The sequence below is a fragment of the Apium graveolens genome, chromosome 2, assembly GCF_009905375.1.
Source record: "Apium graveolens cultivar Ventura chromosome 2, ASM990537v1, whole genome shotgun sequence".
In the NCBI taxonomy this organism is placed as follows: Eukaryota; Viridiplantae; Streptophyta; class Magnoliopsida; order Apiales; family Apiaceae; genus Apium; species Apium graveolens.
Window position 1 is genome coordinate 9,071,886 of NC_133648.1, and position 22,069 is coordinate 9,093,954.

General features: G+C 32.6%; 5 protein-coding genes across 12 annotated transcripts; 3 read left to right on the plus strand and 2 right to left on the minus strand.

Moving 5' to 3' along the window:
• Positions 1 to 3,308, minus strand: LOC141706887 (UPF0057 membrane protein At2g24040-like). Of its 7 annotated transcripts, none has more exons than XR_012568925.1 (4): positions 3,115 to 3,271; positions 2,289 to 3,037; positions 2,001 to 2,174; positions 1 to 1,897 (listed from the first exon to the last, which is right to left on the minus strand). XR_012568925.1 is itself a non-coding variant. In XM_074509766.1 (3 exons), the coding sequence occupies exons 1-2, from the start codon at positions 3,202 to 3,204 to the stop codon at positions 2,912 to 2,914; spliced, it is 216 nt and encodes a 71-aa protein (XP_074365867.1). In that variant the 5' UTR covers positions 3,205 to 3,308; the 3' UTR covers positions 1 to 1,897; positions 2,001 to 2,911. The 7 variants fall into 7 exon arrangements, 1 of the variants encoding a protein (XP_074365867.1); XR_012568930.1 differs by having other exon boundaries at positions 1 to 637; positions 1,732 to 1,897; positions 2,001 to 3,037; XR_012568929.1 differs by having other exon boundaries at positions 1 to 989; positions 1,732 to 1,897; positions 2,001 to 3,037.
• LOC141706886 (benzoate carboxyl methyltransferase-like) lies at positions 6 to 728 on the plus strand. Its single transcript, XM_074509765.1, has 2 exons — positions 6 to 130; positions 237 to 728. The coding sequence occupies exons 1-2, from the start codon at positions 53 to 55 to the stop codon at positions 726 to 728; spliced, it is 570 nt and encodes a 189-aa protein (XP_074365866.1). The 5' UTR covers positions 6 to 52.
• Positions 3,309 to 6,800: 3,492 nt separating the features above from the next.
• LOC141706888 (uncharacterized) lies at positions 6,801 to 10,364 on the plus strand. 2 transcript variants are annotated; one of them, XM_074509768.1, is made up of 4 exons: positions 6,801 to 6,982; positions 7,141 to 7,646; positions 7,800 to 7,913; positions 9,730 to 10,364. In XM_074509768.1, exons 1-4 carry the CDS (start codon positions 6,964 to 6,966, stop codon positions 10,240 to 10,242), a joined length of 1,152 nt encoding a protein of 383 aa, XP_074365869.1. In that variant the 5' UTR covers positions 6,801 to 6,963; the 3' UTR covers positions 10,243 to 10,364. The 2 variants fall into 2 exon arrangements, with proteins under 2 accessions (XP_074365869.1, XP_074365868.1); XM_074509767.1 differs by having other exon boundaries at positions 6,807 to 7,054.
• A 386-nt stretch (positions 10,365 to 10,750) lies between these two features.
• On the minus strand, positions 10,751 to 13,715 carry LOC141706889 (uncharacterized). Its single transcript, XM_074509769.1, has 3 exons — positions 12,941 to 13,715; positions 12,213 to 12,283; positions 10,751 to 11,835 (listed from the first exon to the last, which is right to left on the minus strand). Exons 1-3 carry the CDS (start codon positions 13,046 to 13,048, stop codon positions 11,298 to 11,300), a joined length of 717 nt encoding a protein of 238 aa, XP_074365870.1. The 5' UTR covers positions 13,049 to 13,715; the 3' UTR covers positions 10,751 to 11,297.
• A 976-nt stretch (positions 13,716 to 14,691) lies between these two features.
• On the plus strand, positions 14,692 to 21,241 carry LOC141706890 (nucleoid-associated protein At4g30620, chloroplastic-like). The gene is made up of 7 exons (XM_074509770.1): positions 14,692 to 14,868; positions 16,525 to 16,676; positions 17,705 to 17,805; positions 17,916 to 17,955; positions 18,560 to 18,631; positions 20,779 to 20,835; positions 20,933 to 21,241. The coding sequence occupies exons 1-7, from the start codon at positions 14,802 to 14,804 to the stop codon at positions 21,008 to 21,010; spliced, it is 567 nt and encodes a 188-aa protein (XP_074365871.1). The 5' UTR covers positions 14,692 to 14,801; the 3' UTR covers positions 21,011 to 21,241.
• The last annotated feature ends 828 nt before the right edge of the window (positions 21,242 to 22,069 follow it).

Below are 22,069 nucleotides of genomic sequence, written 5' to 3' on the forward strand. Positions count from 1 at the left end.
TTAGAGTAGGAAGGCGAACAGGAGAGTGTGTTCAAAATTAAGTACCGAAAACATGGATTTGGTAACTGTTTTACACATGAATTCTGCAGCCAATCACCAATGTAGCTATGCCAACAACTCCTCTCTTCAGGTGTCTCTCTCCCCTTACACAAACACACACTCCACACACACCATTTTAGAAAATATCGTATTTTTTTCATGCTAGCTAAAATGCTTAAACATATTTTGTGATCCAGAAAAATGTGAGCTTGAAGTCCAAAAAGGTTTTAGACGACACCATTAAAGATTTTGGTACCCGCCATGGTTTCTCAAAATGCTTTACGCTAGCTGATTTGGGTTGCTCTTCTGGACCTAACGCCTTCTTGTCTCTTACACATATAATTAACAGCGTTGAAGCAGTATCCCAGGAAAAGAATCTAAAACCACCTACAGAGTTTCAAATCTTTCTGAACGATCTTCCAAATAATGATTTCAATGCACTTTTTAGGGTGGCACCAGCATTCGTTTCCAAGCTTGAAAATGAGAATGGTCATGAAAAATCTGTAAACTGTTTTATATCAGGAGTGCCGGGTTCTTTCTATACAAGACTCTTTCCAAGTGAAAGCCTTCACTTTGTTCATTCTTCATTATGTGTTCACTGGCTCTCTCAGGAGATAAATAGTCATTATATGTTACATAATATGGGGAAAATATCTACATTACAAAAAAAAATATTTCATAGAAACTAACAAACTTCTGTGCGCAGATTCCTGATAAACTACAGAATAATAACAAAGGAAATGTCTACTTAGCAAAATCGAGTCCTCCTGGTGTTCATGAAGCATACTTTAATCAATTTAAAAAAGACTTCACTACATTTCTGCGCATGAGATCTGTAGAAATGATTCCCAATGGTCGGATGGTGTTAACACTCATTGGCAGGACAACCAACAGAGACTATGATACTGTTAACCTTGACATACTGGCAAAATCACTTCAAGACATGTTGGCTGAGGTATAGATAATGATCGATTAGTTACTACTAATTCAAAATTTAATAAGTAAACATCTTGAATATATCATTGTTTGTTTCGCAAGGGTTTACTTAATGGGAAAGACATCAATTCCTTTAATTTACCGATGTATTACCCATCTGTTAGCGAACTGGAGGCACTGGTCGAATCTGAGAGTTCATTTAGTCTTGATAGAATTGAGACCTTTGAAGTTAACTGGGACACACGTGATAAAGACGAAATAATAAAGTCAGGAGAAAGCAGTGGCAAATTTATAGCCAAAATATATAGAGCCGCCTTGGAGCCGTTACTTGCTAGTCATTTTGGACAAACTTATATGGACAAGATATTTGAGAGGTATGCAGTGCACACGACTCATCAACTGTCCAAGGAGAAAATTACCAGTTTTAATATTGTCGTCTCCCTCACAAAGAAATGTAATAATAATTGAGGTCCTGTGTGAAGAAATTCTATATATAGATTGTATCCAACAAGTACTAGCTCAAATAAATAGTTCTCTGTAGATAATAATCGAAGTATTAATGTCCCCCTCCCTCCCTTGATCTTGCATCTATCATCTACTCAATGGTAAAATGGCAATTTTTGTAACAGGCAGAAAGGCAAAGTGTTTCTCCCCCACGCTTTCTCAATCTTGCATCTATCATCTACTTAATATTAAAAGTGGCAATTATATATAACAAAATAATGATCATGATAATAAATCAAATGGTAATTTCACCTGCTCCTGCTGATGTCCCTTTGTAGTCACCCTTGAAGATCTGTTTTAGGAAATTTACCCTTACTTCAGTCCATCTTCAGCTACAAACTTTTGCACCATCACCATCCTCTGCTGAGTTACCCAAAACCACTATGATCTACTTCTTCACTAACATTACATAGAGACCCTGTTTATAATAAATCACAATAGTAACCAACAGCCAATGCTGAGAATTGAGATTGACTTCAGTTAAAGCCTAAATAGTAAACAATATTAAATGGTAATTTCACCTGCTCCTCCTCATGTCCCCTTTAAAGTCACCATCGAAGATTTTTTTCATAAATTTACCTGTAGTTTAGTCCATCTTGAGCTGCAAACTTTTGCAGTTTGCAGCATCACCATCCTCTGTATGAGTTATCCAAAACCACTATGATCTACGTCTTCACTAACATTACATAGAGACCCTGCTTACAACAAAGTCACAACAGTCACCATGAAGGTAAACAATATCGCAAACAATATTGTAATCAAAAGTACAACCATGAAGGTACTAATTATCAATTGAGGGGAAATGTTACCCCCTTTGGTCCCTTGCCAGGTCTGCCCATGATTGTAACTTGTAAACGCAGGAGATAAGCTCAATGTATCTTATAGATCATACATTAATCATCTAATTCATGTAGTAAAATGCAGTTTTCCCTGCTGTTATTGTTCCTAAAGTACATCCCCACAAAGATTTGATTTCCGCAATCAACTCTTAGCTAAGTCATCTTAAGCTACGATATATTGCACAATAACCATCTGCCTTAGCCAAAACCACCATAATCCACTTACTCAGTACACCATAAGATATCAAGAAACACTACCACAAGTACTTTCCGCTTGCTAAGTATGTCAAAAAAATAATTTACCATCACCCTTCAATTGTAAATAAAAGGCAACAATCCAATTACCAAATGATAAATTTGAATCAACTAACAAATATACGTGTGCAAGGAGCAGCCTATCATGGTCGGGGTTCGGGTCTCAGTTGAGGCATGTGCACGCGAGTTTCAACTAATTTTCAATGCTTCACATACGAAACAATGGAATAAAAGGGCATACAAAGATTCAATACATACAAATCAAGAAGTAATTACAGTAAAATATCCAACAAAAACACATACAATTATACAAAGAAGGTGAGTAGAATATACTAGTACTAGACAACATAATAATAATCTCCGCCATAGACATCACGATTGACAAACACAATAGCATAGAGTGCGTATATGATCCCAGGAACATAACCCAACATTGTTAACAGCAAGCAAATAAAGAACTCCACCTGGACAAGCAAGTTACAACTATAAGTCAACGTACATAAAAACAACATATGTATACAAGTATAGTTAAGGTTCTTACACTACAGCATCCGTGTCTGAAGCAAACACCGAGAGGAGGAAGCAATATTGCAAGTATGATCTCGCAAAAGATTTCACACCTGGTTGCCATTTGTGATGATTGAAATTACTGATGATAATAGAGAAATGGGGTTGGATAAATGTGATTGGTCCGTTTGAGTATGTCTTTTTATTAATTTGGCAGCAGATCCGATCAGCATACGCCAACATGGCGATAAAATTTTATATGCACGTTGACTTTTTCTTTAATTATTTTAGATATTTAATTAATATAAATAAAGAAATTTATCAAAAATATTTATACTTTTCAACTTATTTACAAAAAATACGGGTAAAATTGCATATGAGGAAATTATCAAAATACTTATATTTTTCAATTTATCTACAAAATTACGGTTAAAATTACATGCGAGGGATTAAAGGTGAAGGTGCAATTCGAGATTGCAACATTTGCAATTCATGTTACATATAAAATTATAAATGTTGGATATAAGGTTACACAATATTTTTGAAAATATTTTCTAGTAATTTGAGTATTTTTGAAAAAATTCTATAAATAATTAGCGCATTTAATTTAATTTAGATTGAAAAAGAATTGAACATGATAACTTATTTAATAATATTTGTAAAAATTGATAATCATTAATAATCGGTTTAAATACCGATTAGGGATCAATTGACAAACCGAGGATTAATCAGAACAAAAATTGAATATATTAAATATTTTAATAATATAATATATTTACCTTATTTATTATGAAATATATATTTCAAAAATAATTTATAAATATCAACCAGATTTCAAAAATTAAATCGATCAAATATTTTTTAAGAATTAATTAAGATTTAATCAAAAAATTTTCAAAAATTTGAATTTTTTAAAACACTGGTATCTCTATTTCGTTTCATATAACTTTATTTATAAAAATTACACATATTAATTTAAATTATACATTAAATCTTCTTTGGAATTGCCAAGTCAATCGGTTACAGGTGTGTTTGCAACAACAGTTTTTCGCTGAGAAACAGTTAAAAATTATTTGGTAAAATTTAAAAATTGTTTTTCGAAAAACTGTTGTCACATAAAATAAGATCACCCATTATTTTAGAAAAAGTTGTTTTACAGTTTTTGCGGAAGCCGATACTGATTTCACCATCAAACCTTACCAAAATAATTATTATTTTTAATTTTTTGCATAAAAAATATACATATAATTTTTTTTTATCAAACAGTCATTTAACTTTTGCAACAATATTTTTTTCAGAATCATTTTTTCTAACAGCACAACAATTTTTAATAGTAATTTCAAATAGAGCCTACATTAGATACGAGGGACAATAGTGACCATCTCACATGCGACTCTCTGCCATATAATTTTATTATTTAAATTCCGCGCAAGCTAAATTTTGAATTTTATATTATTCTCTTATTTTTAAATTTTTATATATTTAAAAATCTAAAAACCAAAGTACCAAGATTTTTAAACAGTTTTTACTCTTTTTAAAAATTAATTATTTTTAAATTACACAAAATAACTATATTTTTAAATTATTTTCAAAAATATTATCATATTCAAAGTTATTCAAAAAAATACAACTTTTAAATTTCATTTTAAAAAATATGTTTTGCGACCTCTGCAACCTATTATGCAACTTAATTACCTGTATCAAAATATACGGTTTGCAAACTCGACAATCGCTATGCGACTTAATTTCAAATTTTGGAATGGTTTATTTTAAAATTGCATTAGTTGTGTTTCAAATTTGCAACCGAATCAATAACAAATTCAACTTAAAAAAAAATTAAAATTGTATAATAGGTTGCTGATGTTATAAAACTTAAATTTTGAAAAAAGTTAAAAATGACAATTTTTTTAATTTGTTTAAAATACAGTTTAATAAAAAAAATCCATTTTTAATTTTCATCTCAAGAATGGAAAAACTACTCCTAAAAGATCATAAGTTTAAACCATCAAAGTGCTACCAAGTACCTAATACGAAGAACAAAAGTTTCATGTTCGATACTTTTTATATTGTTTAAAAGTACGAATTATTCTCTAAATTAAATGATTTATATATGCTCTCTATATAAAGAGGAATAACATATATTGCAAGTAACATTGTTTTTAGATATGTATTACTTGAAGCTTTGAAAGGAAGCTAAAAATGGAGAAATCAAAATGGCAACTAAATTTCAGAAAACATTTGTCAAGCTCAGGACTTCCGATGAGAGGTATGTTCTTATATCTTCTCTCCTAATTTAACTATTAATTATACTGGTATACTTGTACATAAATTAAACGAAAAAACATTTTAAAAAAATATACAAAGGTAATGTATATATAGTATATACAGAATCTACATCTATACTCTTGTTTGTTTATACACGAATTTGATATGTCATTTTCATAAGTTTTGTTTTGTTACGTGAAAAGGTCATAAATATTTACCGTCCTCAACTTTATTACAACAATAACTGATTTTAAGTTTTGCTGCCATTTAATTAACCAATTAATTATCGAGTCATAAATAACTAGATTAATTACAGTAATATTAAGTGCCCATTTGAAAAATCTTAAAATAAGTAATTTACGACTTAAAACTAATAATTAATACAAATAATTGACTTATAAGTCATATGTAGATATATACTTATAATTTATATAATTGTAATAATAATTTTACCTATAAGTTGTAATTTTTTTTACATAAATAAACTAAAATAATTAATTTTTAAATAAAATTATCTTAATTCTTATATTTTAAGTTAGATTAATATTTAAAAATATTGCTCGCAAAGATTGACTCACTTAATTAAATTGAGAATAATTATACTCTTGATCACATATTCGAATTCACGGAAATAGAATTTATAATTATATCTCATGAATCAGAGCATATCGCTTAAATGCTATTTAGCTTCATATAATTTACATTATATTGCTAGTAATAAAAATAATGGACAAATACTTATCAATTAATTTATGCAGACCTTTAAGTCATTAAGTTTGACATGTAAGATTTGCCAAACTTGCCCCCGTGTTACCCCATGACAAAAATAAAGCACCCAAACCACCCATACACTGGTAATTTTAGACACGACACAAAACGATACAAAAATTTAGTGTTTGTGTTTACATTTTTAGTACACGACACGAAAGTACACAAACACGAAAGTACACAGTCGAGATTTAGTCGAGATTTAGTGTCGGTTTTGTGTTTAACCTTCGAGTGCACGACATGACACGAAGTATACGACATAAATAAATATTATAATTAAATTTTAATATTTTTTATAAATATATGTAGAATTATAATAATTTTATGCATATTTATTTTTAAAATATTATTTGATTTAATTATATTGTATAGAATTGAGATCTAAATATATATTTTTCATATATTTTATAATTTTCTACCTAAAAATCTTATATTTTAATTTATATTAATATTTAATTAAATATATATTAATATTCAATTAACACGACACAAAACGATACAAAATGAAAGTACACGAACACGAACACGAATGTACACGAACGCTAAACATGTCGATTTTGTGTTTAACATTCAAGTACAAACGAAACACGAAAATACAACGACACGAAAGTATACACGAAAATACACGACACGAAAGTATACGACATGAACGAATTGCCGGATCCAGCCCCACAGAAGCCCCGAGGCCACGCGTGTCCAACACTAGTTCACTTCTTTGTTTGTTTCAACAGAATTATGTCTCAATTATGTGTCTCTCTCAAAACTATCCCAATTGAGTAAACCCTAACTGTTTAGATTGTACAAAATCTCTCTCTCTCTCTGTGCGTGTGTTTGTCATTGTCAGTAAATCATGGATTTTGTGTTTCGAGGTATCTATCAGCGAAGTTCAAGTGGTTCTCGCTCTTCAAATTATACCTATTACACTCAACAAGCAAATCAATGTCCGTACAAATAATTTCATCAGTCTGTTACACTCAATTAATTCTTATTTTTTTTGTTGTTTATCAGTTACACTGTGTTTTTTCAGGTGATGTTGAGAGCTACAATGGTGGTGGTTACTATCACTTTCTCGGGAATCGTGACGTCAGGATGGATATACAGCTGGAGAAGGAGAAGATCCGGGGAAAGATTTTGGCTGAGGAAGCGGAGATGAGGCGTGAATTGGAGGCGGAAGTTAGGAGAGAGATAAGGGAGGAGAGAGAGTTAAGACGGAGAGGTGGTGATCACTGGGAGGTCTCTCAGAGAGATTGTTATGTTGAAAGAAGATCTTTTGAAAAAAGAGTTGCATTGCCTGTTAACGAGAGAATGTATGATTTTCCGCGCTTGGAGGAGGGAACGAGTGTTCGGAGAAGAATGTATGATTTACCGTGCTTAGAGGAAGGGAAAAGCAGGAGTTACGAGAAGGAGGAGATGCCTTTTCTGAGAGCTACTAGGAGTTACAAGGAGGAGCTGCCTTTTCAGCGAGCTCCGCAGGCATTACAAAATGTAGCTAGACCTCCTTTGGATGAGGAGAAAAAACCGATCATCTCCTTGGTTAGAATCTTTCCTTGATTGGTTGTTGTGTTATTGCTTTTAGGATTATGTGCTTCTACTTGTGGCTTTTGTTTTTATGTGCTGTAAATCATTGTATTAGTCATAGATAGATGTTTGCTTTTATTTGAAAAGAGAGTTGCATTGCCTGTTCAGGAAAAGATGCATGATTTTCCGCGACTGAAGGAGGGGAAAATTGGGGGTTGTCAGATAACTGAAGTTAAGAGTCCTTCAAATGTCCATACAGAGGGAAAACAAATCTTATTCCTGGTCAGTTTTTTTTCCTTTTTCGATTGGTTGTTGCATTACTTTTGGAAATTTTGTGCTTGTCGTGGATTTTGTTTTAATGCGCTGTTGTTTCGACAAATTAAGGCTCGGAAATGGTAGGTAGGGTTATACTTATACACCTGTAAGGTTTTAGTTGAATACATGGGGAACAGAGGTTTATATGTGCAATTCCATTGAAAATGGTAGGTAGGGTTATACTTATACACCTGTAAGGTTTTAGTTGAATACACGGGGAACAAAGGTTTATACGAGCAATTCCAATGTAAGTTTGGGTAGATGATTACTTGTTGTTTAGACTTGTTGCTTGACATTGCTGTCCCGCTGGAGTGTCTAAGTTGCCTTGCAAGATCCAAGCAATGTTGCCACTATCTGGCTACCGTGCTCTGTCATTTGTATAATTTTTTAAACATAACTTTAATACTTATGTGTGGGGCTATTCTGGCAATATTTGGACTTGCTTTGCATTGTATAACTTTCTTATGACAAAGTTTCCAGAATTGAGATGAATGAGAGACATACAAAAAAAAAATTATATTTTGAGATGATGTGGTGTTTTTTGGCAATCCTCAAAACTGCTGCCATTGGAGATGTTGAACAAATCCGGTGGTAGCAGCATTGGGGGTTGCCAATAATTGTCATGTCATATTGGAATATAACATTTTATTTTATCACCCGTCTACATTAAATTTGGCAACTTTTGTTTCTAAAATTGCTCCAACACAAAGCAACTCCAATAATTGCCATTACGGTCCCAAAAGTCGTTATTGATGGTATATTGTCATAAATATACCATTATGCATATTGTCATCCTGGACTTTAATTGATTGCAACCATAAGTGATGACAAGCAATAAACCACCTCAGAAAGCACTCCTCCACCTGTGCTGGGGATGCTTGAAATGCTTGCCAAGCGACTTTTAGTTTCTTCACTAGTTTTACCAAAAGACTTGTACAAGGAATTATTCTTAGAATTGATCCACGTCGTTCATGTTCTCCTGCATTAATTGTTATGTGAAAGAAGTAGATAAAAGTCTTTATTACAAATTTTTGGATAAAATTAACTTTCTTTATTTTGGACTCTCTCCTCATTTATTTCAGTCATATCTCATTTAGGATTTTCTAAAAGATACCTAAGATATGTTTACATTACTCTTTTTGGTGAAACAGAGTGTGGACTTTTCTGTGAGAATAAAGATCCTGACCTGGAAACAAAGCTGTATGCCTAGCTGTAGTTTTGCTATTACTCATATTTTAGTCTTTTAAATCATCAGTTGTCATACTTGCTATATTAAAAGGAGCCTCTTGTGATTTAGGATTATAAGACCAAGAATCTGATGAATCTTACAAGTGATACACTGCTTCGTTTTAGCATGTTTTAACATTTAAATAGTTTCCGTACAAGCACACAGGGTACATAATGATTACAGTATTCATTCAGTTTTTGAATAGGCTTTTAACTTCAAGGTTCATTTATGGATGAAGGTATTGGAGTGTTAGCAGGGAAAAATCATAAATATATCTGTCAGAACTAAACCTCCACAATCTGGGTTGTAATGATATTTTACTTGGCCACTACTGAATTTTAAGTTTTTCTAATAAATATTTGAAAAAGCAGTATCCAACAAGAAGGTTGTTATTTACGACAACCTATTTTAAATCACCTGACCTATAACAAGTAGTTATGACTTATGAATGAGACAACATCGAAATGCTATTTTGAAAGAATTAGAGCTATTGTTTCTACTTAGTACTAGACTATTGCTCTTCATTAAACTGTTATTTAATTATTTTATTTGCAGGCTGAACCTGAAGCAGAACATCCTGGAAAGAAACGGAAAGACATGTCATCCCCGGTAGAGGGTTCTAGTGGGGTCACAAAAAAACTTACTAAGGACTGGAGCTGTGCCTTGTGTCAAATTAGTGCTACAAGTGAACTAGGTTTACAAGATCATTTAAAGGGAAAGAAGCACAAGTCTAAGCAGGCTGGACAGAAAGTGGGAATTATTGGACTTTGCTCGAAGAAAATGAACAGTCCACCCAATCCGAGCCAACTTGTTGATAGTGTGGAGTTGGTAAAATCTCAGAAAATTCCAAACAAGCAAGAAACACAGGTGGAGAATAATGAGATCGCCGTTGTTAAGGAAAAAGGACGGGGAAGAGCATACCAAAAGATGCCTAAAAAGAAAAAAATGAAATATAAATTTTATTGTAAAATGTGCGAGGTTGGAGCATTCAGTGAGGAGGTTATGGCTAGCCATAAGAAGGGAAAGAAACATTTGCATCGCCTCCATCAACTTGATGCCAAGAGATGAAGTTAGAATTGGAAGATAATGCATTATATTTTAGACTGATTCTAGTTTCCAAATTGAATCAAAATTATGTAATTCTGTTAGGAATGTTGTTTTAAATAAAACTAGTATTGGTTTACTGGTTTTACTGGTCCCTTTTCCTTATTAATGGTTCAGCTAGTTGTATTCTACTTGAGTTATATTTTAATATTTTTTTTAAATTTTATTTTTCTGAATAGAAGTTCAAACATTCTATTTTTATTTAGAAAAAAAATTTAAAAATTATAGAACTATATTTTTTATATTTATCTTAAGATGTGTGTCGAACACGTCATCAGAAATGATAACAAAGTGGTCGGAACTGAGGGAGTAGAAGTTACCAACATACCAGCATGGATTGCATGCTTTTTTAACAATATTAGTATACTATTTTTTTTTTTTGCTAAATACTAGTACTATTTATGGTTATCATATAAGTAATCAAGTTGAGATAATTGTTAATTAACAAAAAAAAAGTTGAGATAATTGTAAATATATCAATCATGTTACATGTGTGTATTCAATTATAAATAATTCATTATAGAATTTCAGGTGCTGGCCAGATATTCAATAGGGGGCACTGGATGTTACAATTATATAAAGGCTACATTGTCTATTCTTTACAGTTACTAACTTACTACGGATTTAAAGTTTAAGCAATACATAAAATAAAGGAAAATAAAACACTGGCATTGATCACCAAGCCCTCCAAACGGCAGCCTTCCATTGTGTTTTCTTTTTGCAACCCTGGTCCTTTGTGTTGCAATCCAATATATAAATAAAGCAGCTGCATCTTGCCATGAGATCTTTCTCTTTATATAATCAATCCCCAACATTTCCGCATTTAGCTAACTTTGTATCACCATGTTGGGCTTCATAGATCAGAACTTTTACCGACTCCTCAATGCTGAGATGTTTACAATAGTCGGGTAATTCTTCTTTTACCCTCTTGACAATTTTTGTCCAAACTAGTTTAAGCGCTTAATAACCTTATACAATAGACATATCAACCTGTGGACTTCCAAAATATAATGTTGAGTCTAGTTATTTACCGAGATCTGGTTCAAGTCGAAAACCGGAGCTCTAGTTTGCATGGGCGGTTGCTTTATACTAGTAGAGGCAGCAGCTTCTTCTTTTTGGTAAGAATTAAATATCAGCGAAGGGTTTTTCATAGCTACATCATCTTTGTAGTATACTTGCTCTTGCTGATTCAAATCAAAGACTGGCATAGGGTTTTGAAGGGCGACTTCCTTAGTTGTGTAAAATGTTCCTCGGAAATTTGAATTTTGGACGGGGTTAATATGTGTTGCAGTCTTGTCAGGATGTTGCTTCTCCTTATGGTTTGGATCATGACTCAAATTGATATTGTGAGGGAATTCATGTCCATTATATAATTTTCGTTTCTGGTTTGGTTTGGGAACTGGATTTGAATTCTGTAGAGCAGCTTGCTTTCCTTTGACATTCGGATATCCTGTACCGTACCTCCTATTGTGTGGTTGTTCAAACTGTTTTTCTCGTTCCTGTGGAAGTTTCAGGGACTTGTTTTTCAGTAGGTATTTGTATCTTCTTCGCAAAAATCTGTTTATAGAGAAGAACGAAGATCCAAATATTGTAAGAAGCTAGCAAGATTGACAAAAAAGATAAGCAAATAATATGAATCCACATATTCAACATATCATATATGGCATCAAATTAATATCAAACATGGTCCAATAGCAGAACAATAATATAACCGAGATAACAAGCTATAGAAGGAAGGGAAACAAATTGGCATCCAACTAAATTTAAAAATATACAGGATATCACATGGTATCATATAAACATCATTCATTAATCCATGTCTACTGGACTTAATTATGTAAAAGGATGATAAGATCAGCAGAAATGATCAGATGAGTATGTATTTATGTAAATAAACATAATCCTTAAAAAAATTGTATAGGTAAAACATATACCTGACTTCTGCCATTAATGTCGTTTTTCTCCGTTTCAAGTTCTCCAATTTGTTTCTTGAAGTTTCCACATCCTGTCATTGCTTAAATTGTAAACGAAATGTACTTGACTAAAAAACAACTCTACTTGTTACAAGAATTACCCGGCAATTAATATACATACATATCAACTTTAGCAGAAAGGGAAGACTATTCAATTCACAAATATCATGCTACTACCTTGCTCATGTAGAAATAATTAGCTTAAGTGAACTATCAAACAAAAATTGAGGCCGATCACTTTAAATCGAGGTATAATTGGGCAAAACTGCCATCAAAATTTGTTCTTTTAGTCGCCAACACTATTATAACATTACAGTCTCAATAAGGTTAAGCAAGCTTTATTAGAAAAATCTGAGAAATTGAAACACTAACATCAAATAGATGGCCATTTTTCGGGGGGAAAAACGCACACTTTGACAAGCAACATTCCGAATTCAATTGATGAAGGTCTAAGATTTATATAAACCAATACATCAAAAATTGAACCAATTTGAGAAGTACATTAACAAACAATAATCAAATCAAACCAGAAGCAAATCAAGACTGCAAACCCCCAACAAAACATCAAGAAACACACGTGGGCTTGTTCAGATCCTTAATAAATCAGACCACAAAGACAAAAACTACAATAACAAAGATCAAGAAACATAAAACATCAGACCTTAAAAACAAAGGGGGCAAAAAACAACCTTAGTCAAGTCCTGGTATTCATGTAATAAAGTCTGGTGTTTCTTGGCAAATCCATGACCACCAGAAGAAGATGAATCCAAGACAACATCTCCCATCTTCCTAGACATCAAATGAGTAGTTACAAGCTCAAAGATCCCACCTTTACAAGATTATATAAAATAAATGTAAGTATATATGAAGAGGGGGCTAAAGAAGAAGATAAAGATGGAATTTTTATGGAGAAGGGTGGGTGGAGAAAAGGATGAAAAGGGGTTGTCTATGTGAAGAAGACAAAGCCCAAAAAGCCCATGCCCACAAAAATAGGCCAAGAAACATGGTAGTTTAGCAAGGTTACAGAAGGGTATTTGTGGAAAGATTGAAATTGGGAAGTTTTGTTGGAGGAGGACATTTGAAGACATCTCTATTCTTTGCTTTCTTTGTTTTGGTTGTATCATATTTTTCTCTTCTTTTCTAGTTAAGATTAATTTAGGTCCAGCTGGGCCATTAAGGGTAGAGGAGAAAAGATGGAAAGTCTGGTGTGGACTCTTGGTTTTTTATTTTTGATCATCAGGAGAGATTGTGTTTTTGTGTGTGTATATTTTTATGGATACTCTCCTATTCTTGTTTTTGTTCCTCTTCTTGGTTTTTTGGTTGGCATCACTGTAAAATATTTTACAGACAAAAAAGAAAGAAAATGATAAGTACACTGTAACAAATAGATTGAGATACAGAGAGAGAGAGATTTTAATGGGAATAGAATAGGTCAGATGGTGTGAAATGATGTTGCAGTCAAGTTGGTGGAGGTAGCTTGTTTTAAGGGCCTGGGTTGGGACTTGGATGGCTCTTTTGATTGTGATGCCTTTCTTCCTCCATTTTGTATTTTTATCAACATATTTTTAAGGATACATGTGCTGCCCTTTTAATTTTCTTATTTTGGGAAGGGCAAGTGGTAGTACATTATAAAGGCCATTTGCCATTGTTGACTTTAAGGGTAGTTTGGTAATTATATTGAAATTGTTTGTTATAATCCTATCTTTTATTGGCACATGAGAGTAACAGGCCCAACACAAATACTCTTTCATGTATTCTTCTAAAATCCATTATCACAATTAAGTTCACATGGGAGTTTTTACATACAGACAGACTGATGAAGAATGAGTGGCCAATGAATCAATTATTTTTAAGATTTTGAGTTTTATTAGTTTTAACTTTTAACAGGAGTTTACAATCACAAAAAATCAGTCTCATAGAAATATATATTTTCCTTAAAATAAAAAATAGTTGTTTTCCTATGCGGACGAGGTTTTAATTTGAACCTTAGCTATCTTAAATTTTATTTTATTTTGACGAACAAGCGAAAAATTCATTAAAATAGTAATAAATCTGACCGTGAAACAAAAATTAGCTAAATAAATAGTAATTCTGTTTTCGTAAAAACCTAATTTTTTTAATTAACTGTTGTATTATTTGTGATTAGTTTTCATGTAGGCCTACATCCCCACATATTTGAAAATTATTTATTTTTATTATTTCTAAGAAATTAGAAAACAAATTATAATTGGTTAATAAATAAGTATAATTAATAGAGAATCATTTCTCATACAAATGCACTAGGATAAATTTATAAAATTATAATAAAAAATTGGTATTTATAAAAATGCTATTAAAAATATATAGAAGGGTTTTATAACCTAGGGAGTTGACTGAGGTCATGCCCATTTTTCTCTAATTAATAAATCCAAGTCAATTACAGTATATTAAACAATTTACATTGGAAGCCTGTACATCCAATTACACACAACTTTATCTTATCGACTCAACCACAATTCTCTGCACCATCTTTTATTCCATCCCCTAAAAAAAGTTGAATCTCTTCAAAGGATGCCTTCTACTTGTTCACTCACTGCTCAACTTCCCAGCTTTCATGGCCGCCCTTCTTCATCTTTTTGTATGTATACATGTATCTATACATCCTTTTTTGCTTGTAAATTTCAAGAAACTATCATTCTTGATGTAATATGATTTGGGGTTTTATTTTTCTTCATATCTTAGCCATTCTTTTTTATATTAGCTAATTTCTTTTGTAAAAATTGTGTCTTTTTAATTTTTTTATAGTTATTCATGTGCATTGTGATGATTCTTGATAAAGATTGTGCCTTTATGTGAATTTTTAAGTTCTTGTATTTTGAATAAATGGGTGAGAGTGAGAAAGTATGTAGTGCGGATTTTGAGTAGTGATGGATGATTGTTGTGTGTATTTATTGATATTGCTGACTTTTGTATCGAAATTGCTGGAAATGCGGAACTTTAAGTGATTAATTAGTTACCATTTTTCGGATTTGCTGCTAGACTTAAAGTTCTACAATCCCTCACATAGTAGTGTAAGTGGGTGTAAGGGGATTGTATGGATCAATTTTGTCTTGCACTTAAATGATGTAAAATGTCGTTTTGTGAAAAATTGGTGGTATTTTGGAAATGGTATGTGGATGCAGTTGATCGTTTAGGTGACCTGTAGCTTCTGAACTATAATTAGTAATTTGAGAACTTCGTTGGATCGACCGTGTTGTTGAGGCTAATATAGTAGGAAAATATATATTTGGGGGGGGGGGGTTAACACAAAATGAAATGCACCACCACTGGTTTCTCATTTAATTTCGAAACTCTATTGAGATGTATGTTCCCTAATTTTCAGTATTGATAATTGGAACACCGTGATGCTTTCATCTGTTTAGTAAGTTAGAGCAACTCCAACACTAGCTTAAATCATGCTCCTAAGTCAAATTTTGAAGAAATGAACTTTAAAATCATCTCCAACAAGCTCTTAATCTCTCCTCAAAAGTTAAAAATCTTCAAATGCTTCCTCAACAATGAGTAGTGATACTCACTCCTAAATTAGTTTAATAATAATTTCTCTCTTCCCCCATGTATTCAATATAATTAATTTTGTTTATGTGTATATGTACTTAATTACTAAAAAATGAACAGGGAGTGAGTTTATGGAGGATTGTTGGAGAAAATGTGTAATATTGGCTCCTAAATAGTTAAGAGCTAATTTATTTATATTATTTATAGAGAGAATGGGAGGAGATTGTTGGAGTTTCTCTTAGAGCATCTCCAACACACTCTTTATTCAAGCTTTTAACTCGAAAATTGAGGAGGGAGAATCAAAATATTGCTCCAATAGATTCTTTAAACTCACTCTTAATTTAAAGAGTCTAATCTCTCTTCTTAATTTTAAGAGCCAACTTTCACTCTCAACTATTATTTTATTATATATTTTTAACAACACTATCTTTCTATTTCCACTTTTGTTTTTTTGTGAATTTAAGATGTTTTTAATAATAAAAAATAGATCAAGGAGTCAATTTAAAGAGCATTGTTGGAGATGCGAACATATTAAATCACTAAGAGCCAATAATTTATATTATTTATAAAGAGTGAGATAGGAGCCTGTTGGAGATGCTCTTATCTGGTGCAAGATTTCCTGTAGAATGACTTTTCAGTTATATTGTTGAATTATGACGATACCTAATTTGTATCTTACTGTTGTGCTGGTTACTCGCATATTAGTCGGTGGAACTCAAATGTTAATTTTATTTACCAGGTCAGCTAAATTCAAATCTAAATCAAGTTCGCATGTGGGCTTTATCTCAGCCCACTTCTCAGAAGCTCGTGTGTAATCGTAGATCTCTTCGTGTTTCGGGTCTTTTCGGAGGAAAGAAGGATAGTGACAAAAGCGATGATGGCCCCGGAAAGGTTCACACGTTGCCTTTTAATCGTTTACATCTAGCATATACCACTTTTTATCCATCTTGGTGAACTTACATAATTGTGTACGTGACAACTGAACTATTATGTCTCTAATAACAAAACTGTACAAGACTTGTGTTTCTGGTTCTGGTATGGTGTAGTCACTACCGGATATTAGGTGTATAGAAGACATACATCTTGGTGATATAAAGTTATTGCCATTGAGACTGATGCTTTAGATTATTTTCTTTCATTAGCACGATAGTCCAACGTAAATGAAAAGAAATCTTGATGCGTTCATTATCTAGTTCAAAAACGAAGTATGACTTATGATGATTCTTATCATGCTTTATAAGGATGAAGCGACGGTGGTTGTACTAATTCAGGCTTGATAGGCTGATTATTTTTTAGTTAGTGACTGTAACAATGTTCCACACACCAAGTTTATCTGCAATGCTTCAGTAGATTTATGACATGGAGCATAAGTGGATGACTCAAGTGAATTAAACACTAAGGTTATCTAACTGCAGAAGAACCACCATTCATAGGATTTCTCAACCACAGAAGAGAGGAAATAGTTAGGATCGCAACCCAAAACAAGAGAGAAAAAAATTATAACAATCTTTTGAAGTGTTTCCAAAACTTTAGGATTATTCTTTTTTAGATGATGGGAAGTTCTATTCGATGTGATATTCCCTAATATAGAGGAAATGAATCGTTTGGAATTCAAAGATAAAATCTTTTTCAGCGATAGATGTCGAAAAATCATGGGATTAGCCAACTTGATTTTTAGCTGCGCGAATGATATACTGAATGTTAATAATGTCAGTAGGACTCCTAATTGATTGGACTTGATTTCTGCTAGATGAGTTGAAGTAAACGATAAATAAACCTTTTTGACAACTTTCCTTCATTGACTTTTTTTGTCGAGGATGCATTCTTAAAAGGTTCCTATTCTTAAGTATCAATATTTGTTAAGTCATAATTTTGTGACCATTCATCTGTCGACACTGATGTAATATATTTGATCTTAGGCTGGAATACTAGGGAATATGCAGAGTTTATACGAGACTGTTAAGAAGGCACAGACAGTTGTTCAGGTTGAGGCAGTTCGGGTGCAAAAAGAACTTGCCTTGTATGTTTCAAACTATTTCATACATTATCTTTTAAGCCTCAAACTATTGTTATTTACCTTGTACCAATACCTAATATTGTGAGATTCATTTTGTCTTTTCTGGATTGCAGAGCAGAGTTTGATGGTTATTGTGAGGGCGAATTGGTGAAGGTATGCACATTGTCATTGTTATCAATTTAGATTTTTAGACTTTGATTAATGATTACATTAAAAACTTGCTCTGAATATGGCTTAGTTCTTAGCCACAATTGGAAAGATATAGAGTTGTACAAAAAGTGTTAATTTAAGATGTCTTTTGAAGAAGCTGGATGTAAATGTGTGTTTTTATGTGCTTCTGTTGTGTCAATTTATGGGTACAATTACTGAAAATCAGGGTCCCTATTAACTCCACAATCTCGAATTAATTTTAAACGGTCTGGTTCCACAAGAGTTGCCCTTTCAAGGCAGAACTATAATGACTCAATCCTGCAAGGTAAACCCTTGTGCGGACCACCCTGCTAGACTTGAGGCAAATTAAGTGCTTGTGCATTGTTAGGTGACTGTAAAAAAATGTTTTTGCCAACACAATATTAAACTTGTAACCTCAAACTCTCTGAGACTGCACAATGAATATAGAGTCAGAGAAATATCACGAATTTAAGATGGATACGATGAATATCTCCGATACACCCCAGGCTGCCATCAAATTATATATATTCTATTTGAAAATTTGTAATGGTATTCGAAAAAGAAGGTAATCACCAAATTTCCTCAGGTAACCCTGTCAGGAAACCAGCAACCTATACGCACTGAAATCACGGAGGCTGCAATGGAACTGGGATCAGAGGTGATTTTACGCAATTCATTAATGCATTTGCAACTTTATATGTCTTTATTTACATCTCATGAAGGGTAAATTCGTTGATTTATAATTTTTTTTCTTGGACCTGATGATGAAGACAGGGTTTTAAGAATAAATCCTACTCAGATAACAGATACTACAAATCAGTTAGTTTAAATAGCAATAACCTGTATAAGTATATGGATCTGTATTAATATATAGCCACACAAACATTCCTAATTTAAATCAAATTATTGAACGGTAAAGCTTATGTTTCCTCACTTTCCTCATCTGAATCTAAAGGATAACTATCTTATAATATAAATTAATGTACTTTAAATGTTATAAAGGTAGTGGCTTTCATTGCCAATAAGTAGTGTTCAATCTATCTCATCTTGGATTTTTTTCTGCTGGATAGTCCTGCCCTATGTGGACTGTTGGTTTGTGTCAATTTGCATATGTAGAGCAAGTCAAGAATGATTTTTTTTTTTACAAAAGCATATGTACTTTGGAGTCAATATTGTGTCCCTAATTTTGAGACTACTAATTGAACATCATATCAATGATTTTTAAAAATTGAAACTGAGTTTTGAACTATATGGAAGAGAATGTGTCCTCTATACGCTTTTATTCATTTTCATGACACAAATGGTTTGGCTGCATGATAAAATACAATTAACATATAAATTGTTCCTATGTATGTCTGATAAATTTGAATAGGTTGGCAACAGTTGGATTTTGTATTGCAAATTCTTACAGACCTGGCTGTAATAACTTCAGCAGAAACTTTGTACAATTGGAAATTTAAAGCTTTGATGTGTATAAATGTGACAATACGATATGCTCAAGTTTAGTTTAGTCGAAACTCACATCATATTGGGTATTAAAAAAAAATCTATATATGTATTTGATTTTGACAAACTTAACCTGCCTAGAGCTAAAGGATGTGAATGTGACACAAAGGGATTAAGAGAATAATATAGACAAACATGATGTTTATGCATTTGTGACATGGATATTCTGCTGCTTAGAAAAATAGTCTGCAGTTTTTTTTTTTTTCTTTTTTTTCCCAGTTTGGTGGTAAGTGAGGGATGTGCTACATAATTTTATATGCATCAGATTTTTACGTATAGGACAAGGGTGGATGAGGATTTGAACCCATGACGTTGGTCTTGGGGAGGGAAAGGTGCCTTGTCACTAGGCTATCAGCGACTCTCAGTGGGTTATTTTGGCATAGGTTTTTAGCCCACATACCTGTACAAGTTTTTAACCCCTACATGGAGTGGTGGATGCCTCACCACTGGGGCATCTCCACAAACTTGTCATGAGGGAAGGGTGGGGACAAGCCTGTGCCACTGTCCTTAGATTCTCTACAGTTTTGTGTATATGTGTGTGTGTACTGTGTGACTGTGTGTATTCTAAATATTTATCTATCTTTAGACTGTTAAGTATTAGGAGAGGGGAAAGGGTGAATTCTTTTTTTGGTACTTGACACAAGTTGTATGTATAAGGAGAGGGAGAGCGAAGATTTGAACCCATGACAGAGATGAACCTTCCCCCCCATTAAATATGCCAAAAAATTGTACAATACAATTTTTTTTTGTGTGTGTGTACTATTAGAAAACTGATAATTTATTCGCTATTGGTCCCACAAAATAAGTTGGCACCCTAATTTATGGGATGTTAAGTTTTTGCATCTCAAGTTGACACCCAATCCACCTAGTTAGCATCCCTTTTTCACCCTTGCGGCTCCAATGGAGTGCTAACTAGAGTGTCAAGCCATGCCATGCCATGCATGCCAATGGTGTAGGCACCCCTTCTTAGAGTTGCTCTTGCACTATCAGGGATATGATAACTTACTAGTAATGTGTGCTGGTTAGATCTTTATTAGCTCTGCCTTTATTCATATTTTAAAGTTCTCAGTTTTTTTAGTCATAAACTATTCTGCCATGATGTGGACAAGTTCCAACAAGGAGCATGAACCTTACACAAGACCAATGCGACTAAGTTTATTCAAACAACGGATCATTCTGTCCGTGTGTTCTCGAATCTTCCTCCATTGATCTGTTATACTGGGAATATGTGGAATTTTGAACCATTGAATGTGACTTGATTGTACAGTAAACCTAAAGATCTACTTGCTTTACCTGCAGAAGCTTTCACTGTTAATCACTGAGGCGTACAAGGATGCACATCAAAAGAGCATACTGGTTAGAATTATCCAATTCTGATATCGAAATTAACTATAAATGTAATTTGTAAGTCACTATTTTCTAATCGGATGTGATGGACTTGTGACTCTTTCAGGCAATGAAGGAAAGAATGAGTGATCTTGCCCAAAGCCTAGGTATGCCGCCTGGCCTTGGCGATGGATTCAAGCAATGAGCTAATCCTGTTGTTAGGGCATCTAAACAGAGATTCAGTTTTGTATACTGGATGGAATTTTTTAATTTGTTCTCCAGTCAAAAGTTTAATAGTTTATGAAATATGGTTTTATAGTAGGTGCTTATCCATAGCTTTGGCGAAGCAACACCTTGGTGGACTTGATCTCATCCGCCGGGTTGGTAGATCCTTCTGCCTAAGACTTCAAATTTAGAAGAAAAAAGTTTATGTTCAGCGTTAATTAGCTAATGCAATTGAGTTTCTATAATTGAACACTTTTTTGTTTTTTAAGAAATTATCAAAAATATTATTTTTTTTCTAAGTTTTTTTGCGATTTTACTATTTTTTAAAAACATTTGCGAAAATATGGTGTAACTAAAATCAAGTAGATATGTAATTAGTTGAATCTAGTTTTTTGGTTGCATTTGAGATTGCGTGAGGTTGTTTGGAGTTGCAGAAATTCGTCAAAGGTTGCATGTTGTATCTAGTTGAATGAATCGAATTGTTGAAAATCGTATCTATGCATTTTTTGAAAAATAATATTTTTGCAAATTTAAAGGTATTTTTGTAATTTTTTTTAAAATTACAGTATTTTTGTAAAAATATTTTTGGTCTTGGATATTTTTCAAAACACTCTTATTTTTTTTGCTAAGCAAAACTGAAACATGTTATTTGAATTATTTAAGTAACTAAAAATGTACAAAATTCAATAATGTAAATAAAAACATCCAATTTTTTAATATATATAAAATTTATGTTTTTACTTTCAAGTATAAAAATTGGTATGGAAGGTGAAATGATTTTTACTTTGTTATAGAAAAACGGTAGTAATTTAAAAGAAATAAATTGGTGAAACATGGTATAAAATTAGATAACAATTAATTCATTCAAACCGTTTATATTTAGTCACTCCTATTACTCAGTTAAATTGAATTAATATATAATAAGTTCTCATTTTACAGATGTATGGTGTATATATAATGAAGTATAATAAATTTAATATGTCTGGTCCGTTTAGGTTTCAGTTTAGTTTAGTTTCAAATATTCGGGTTGGGTTTTGGT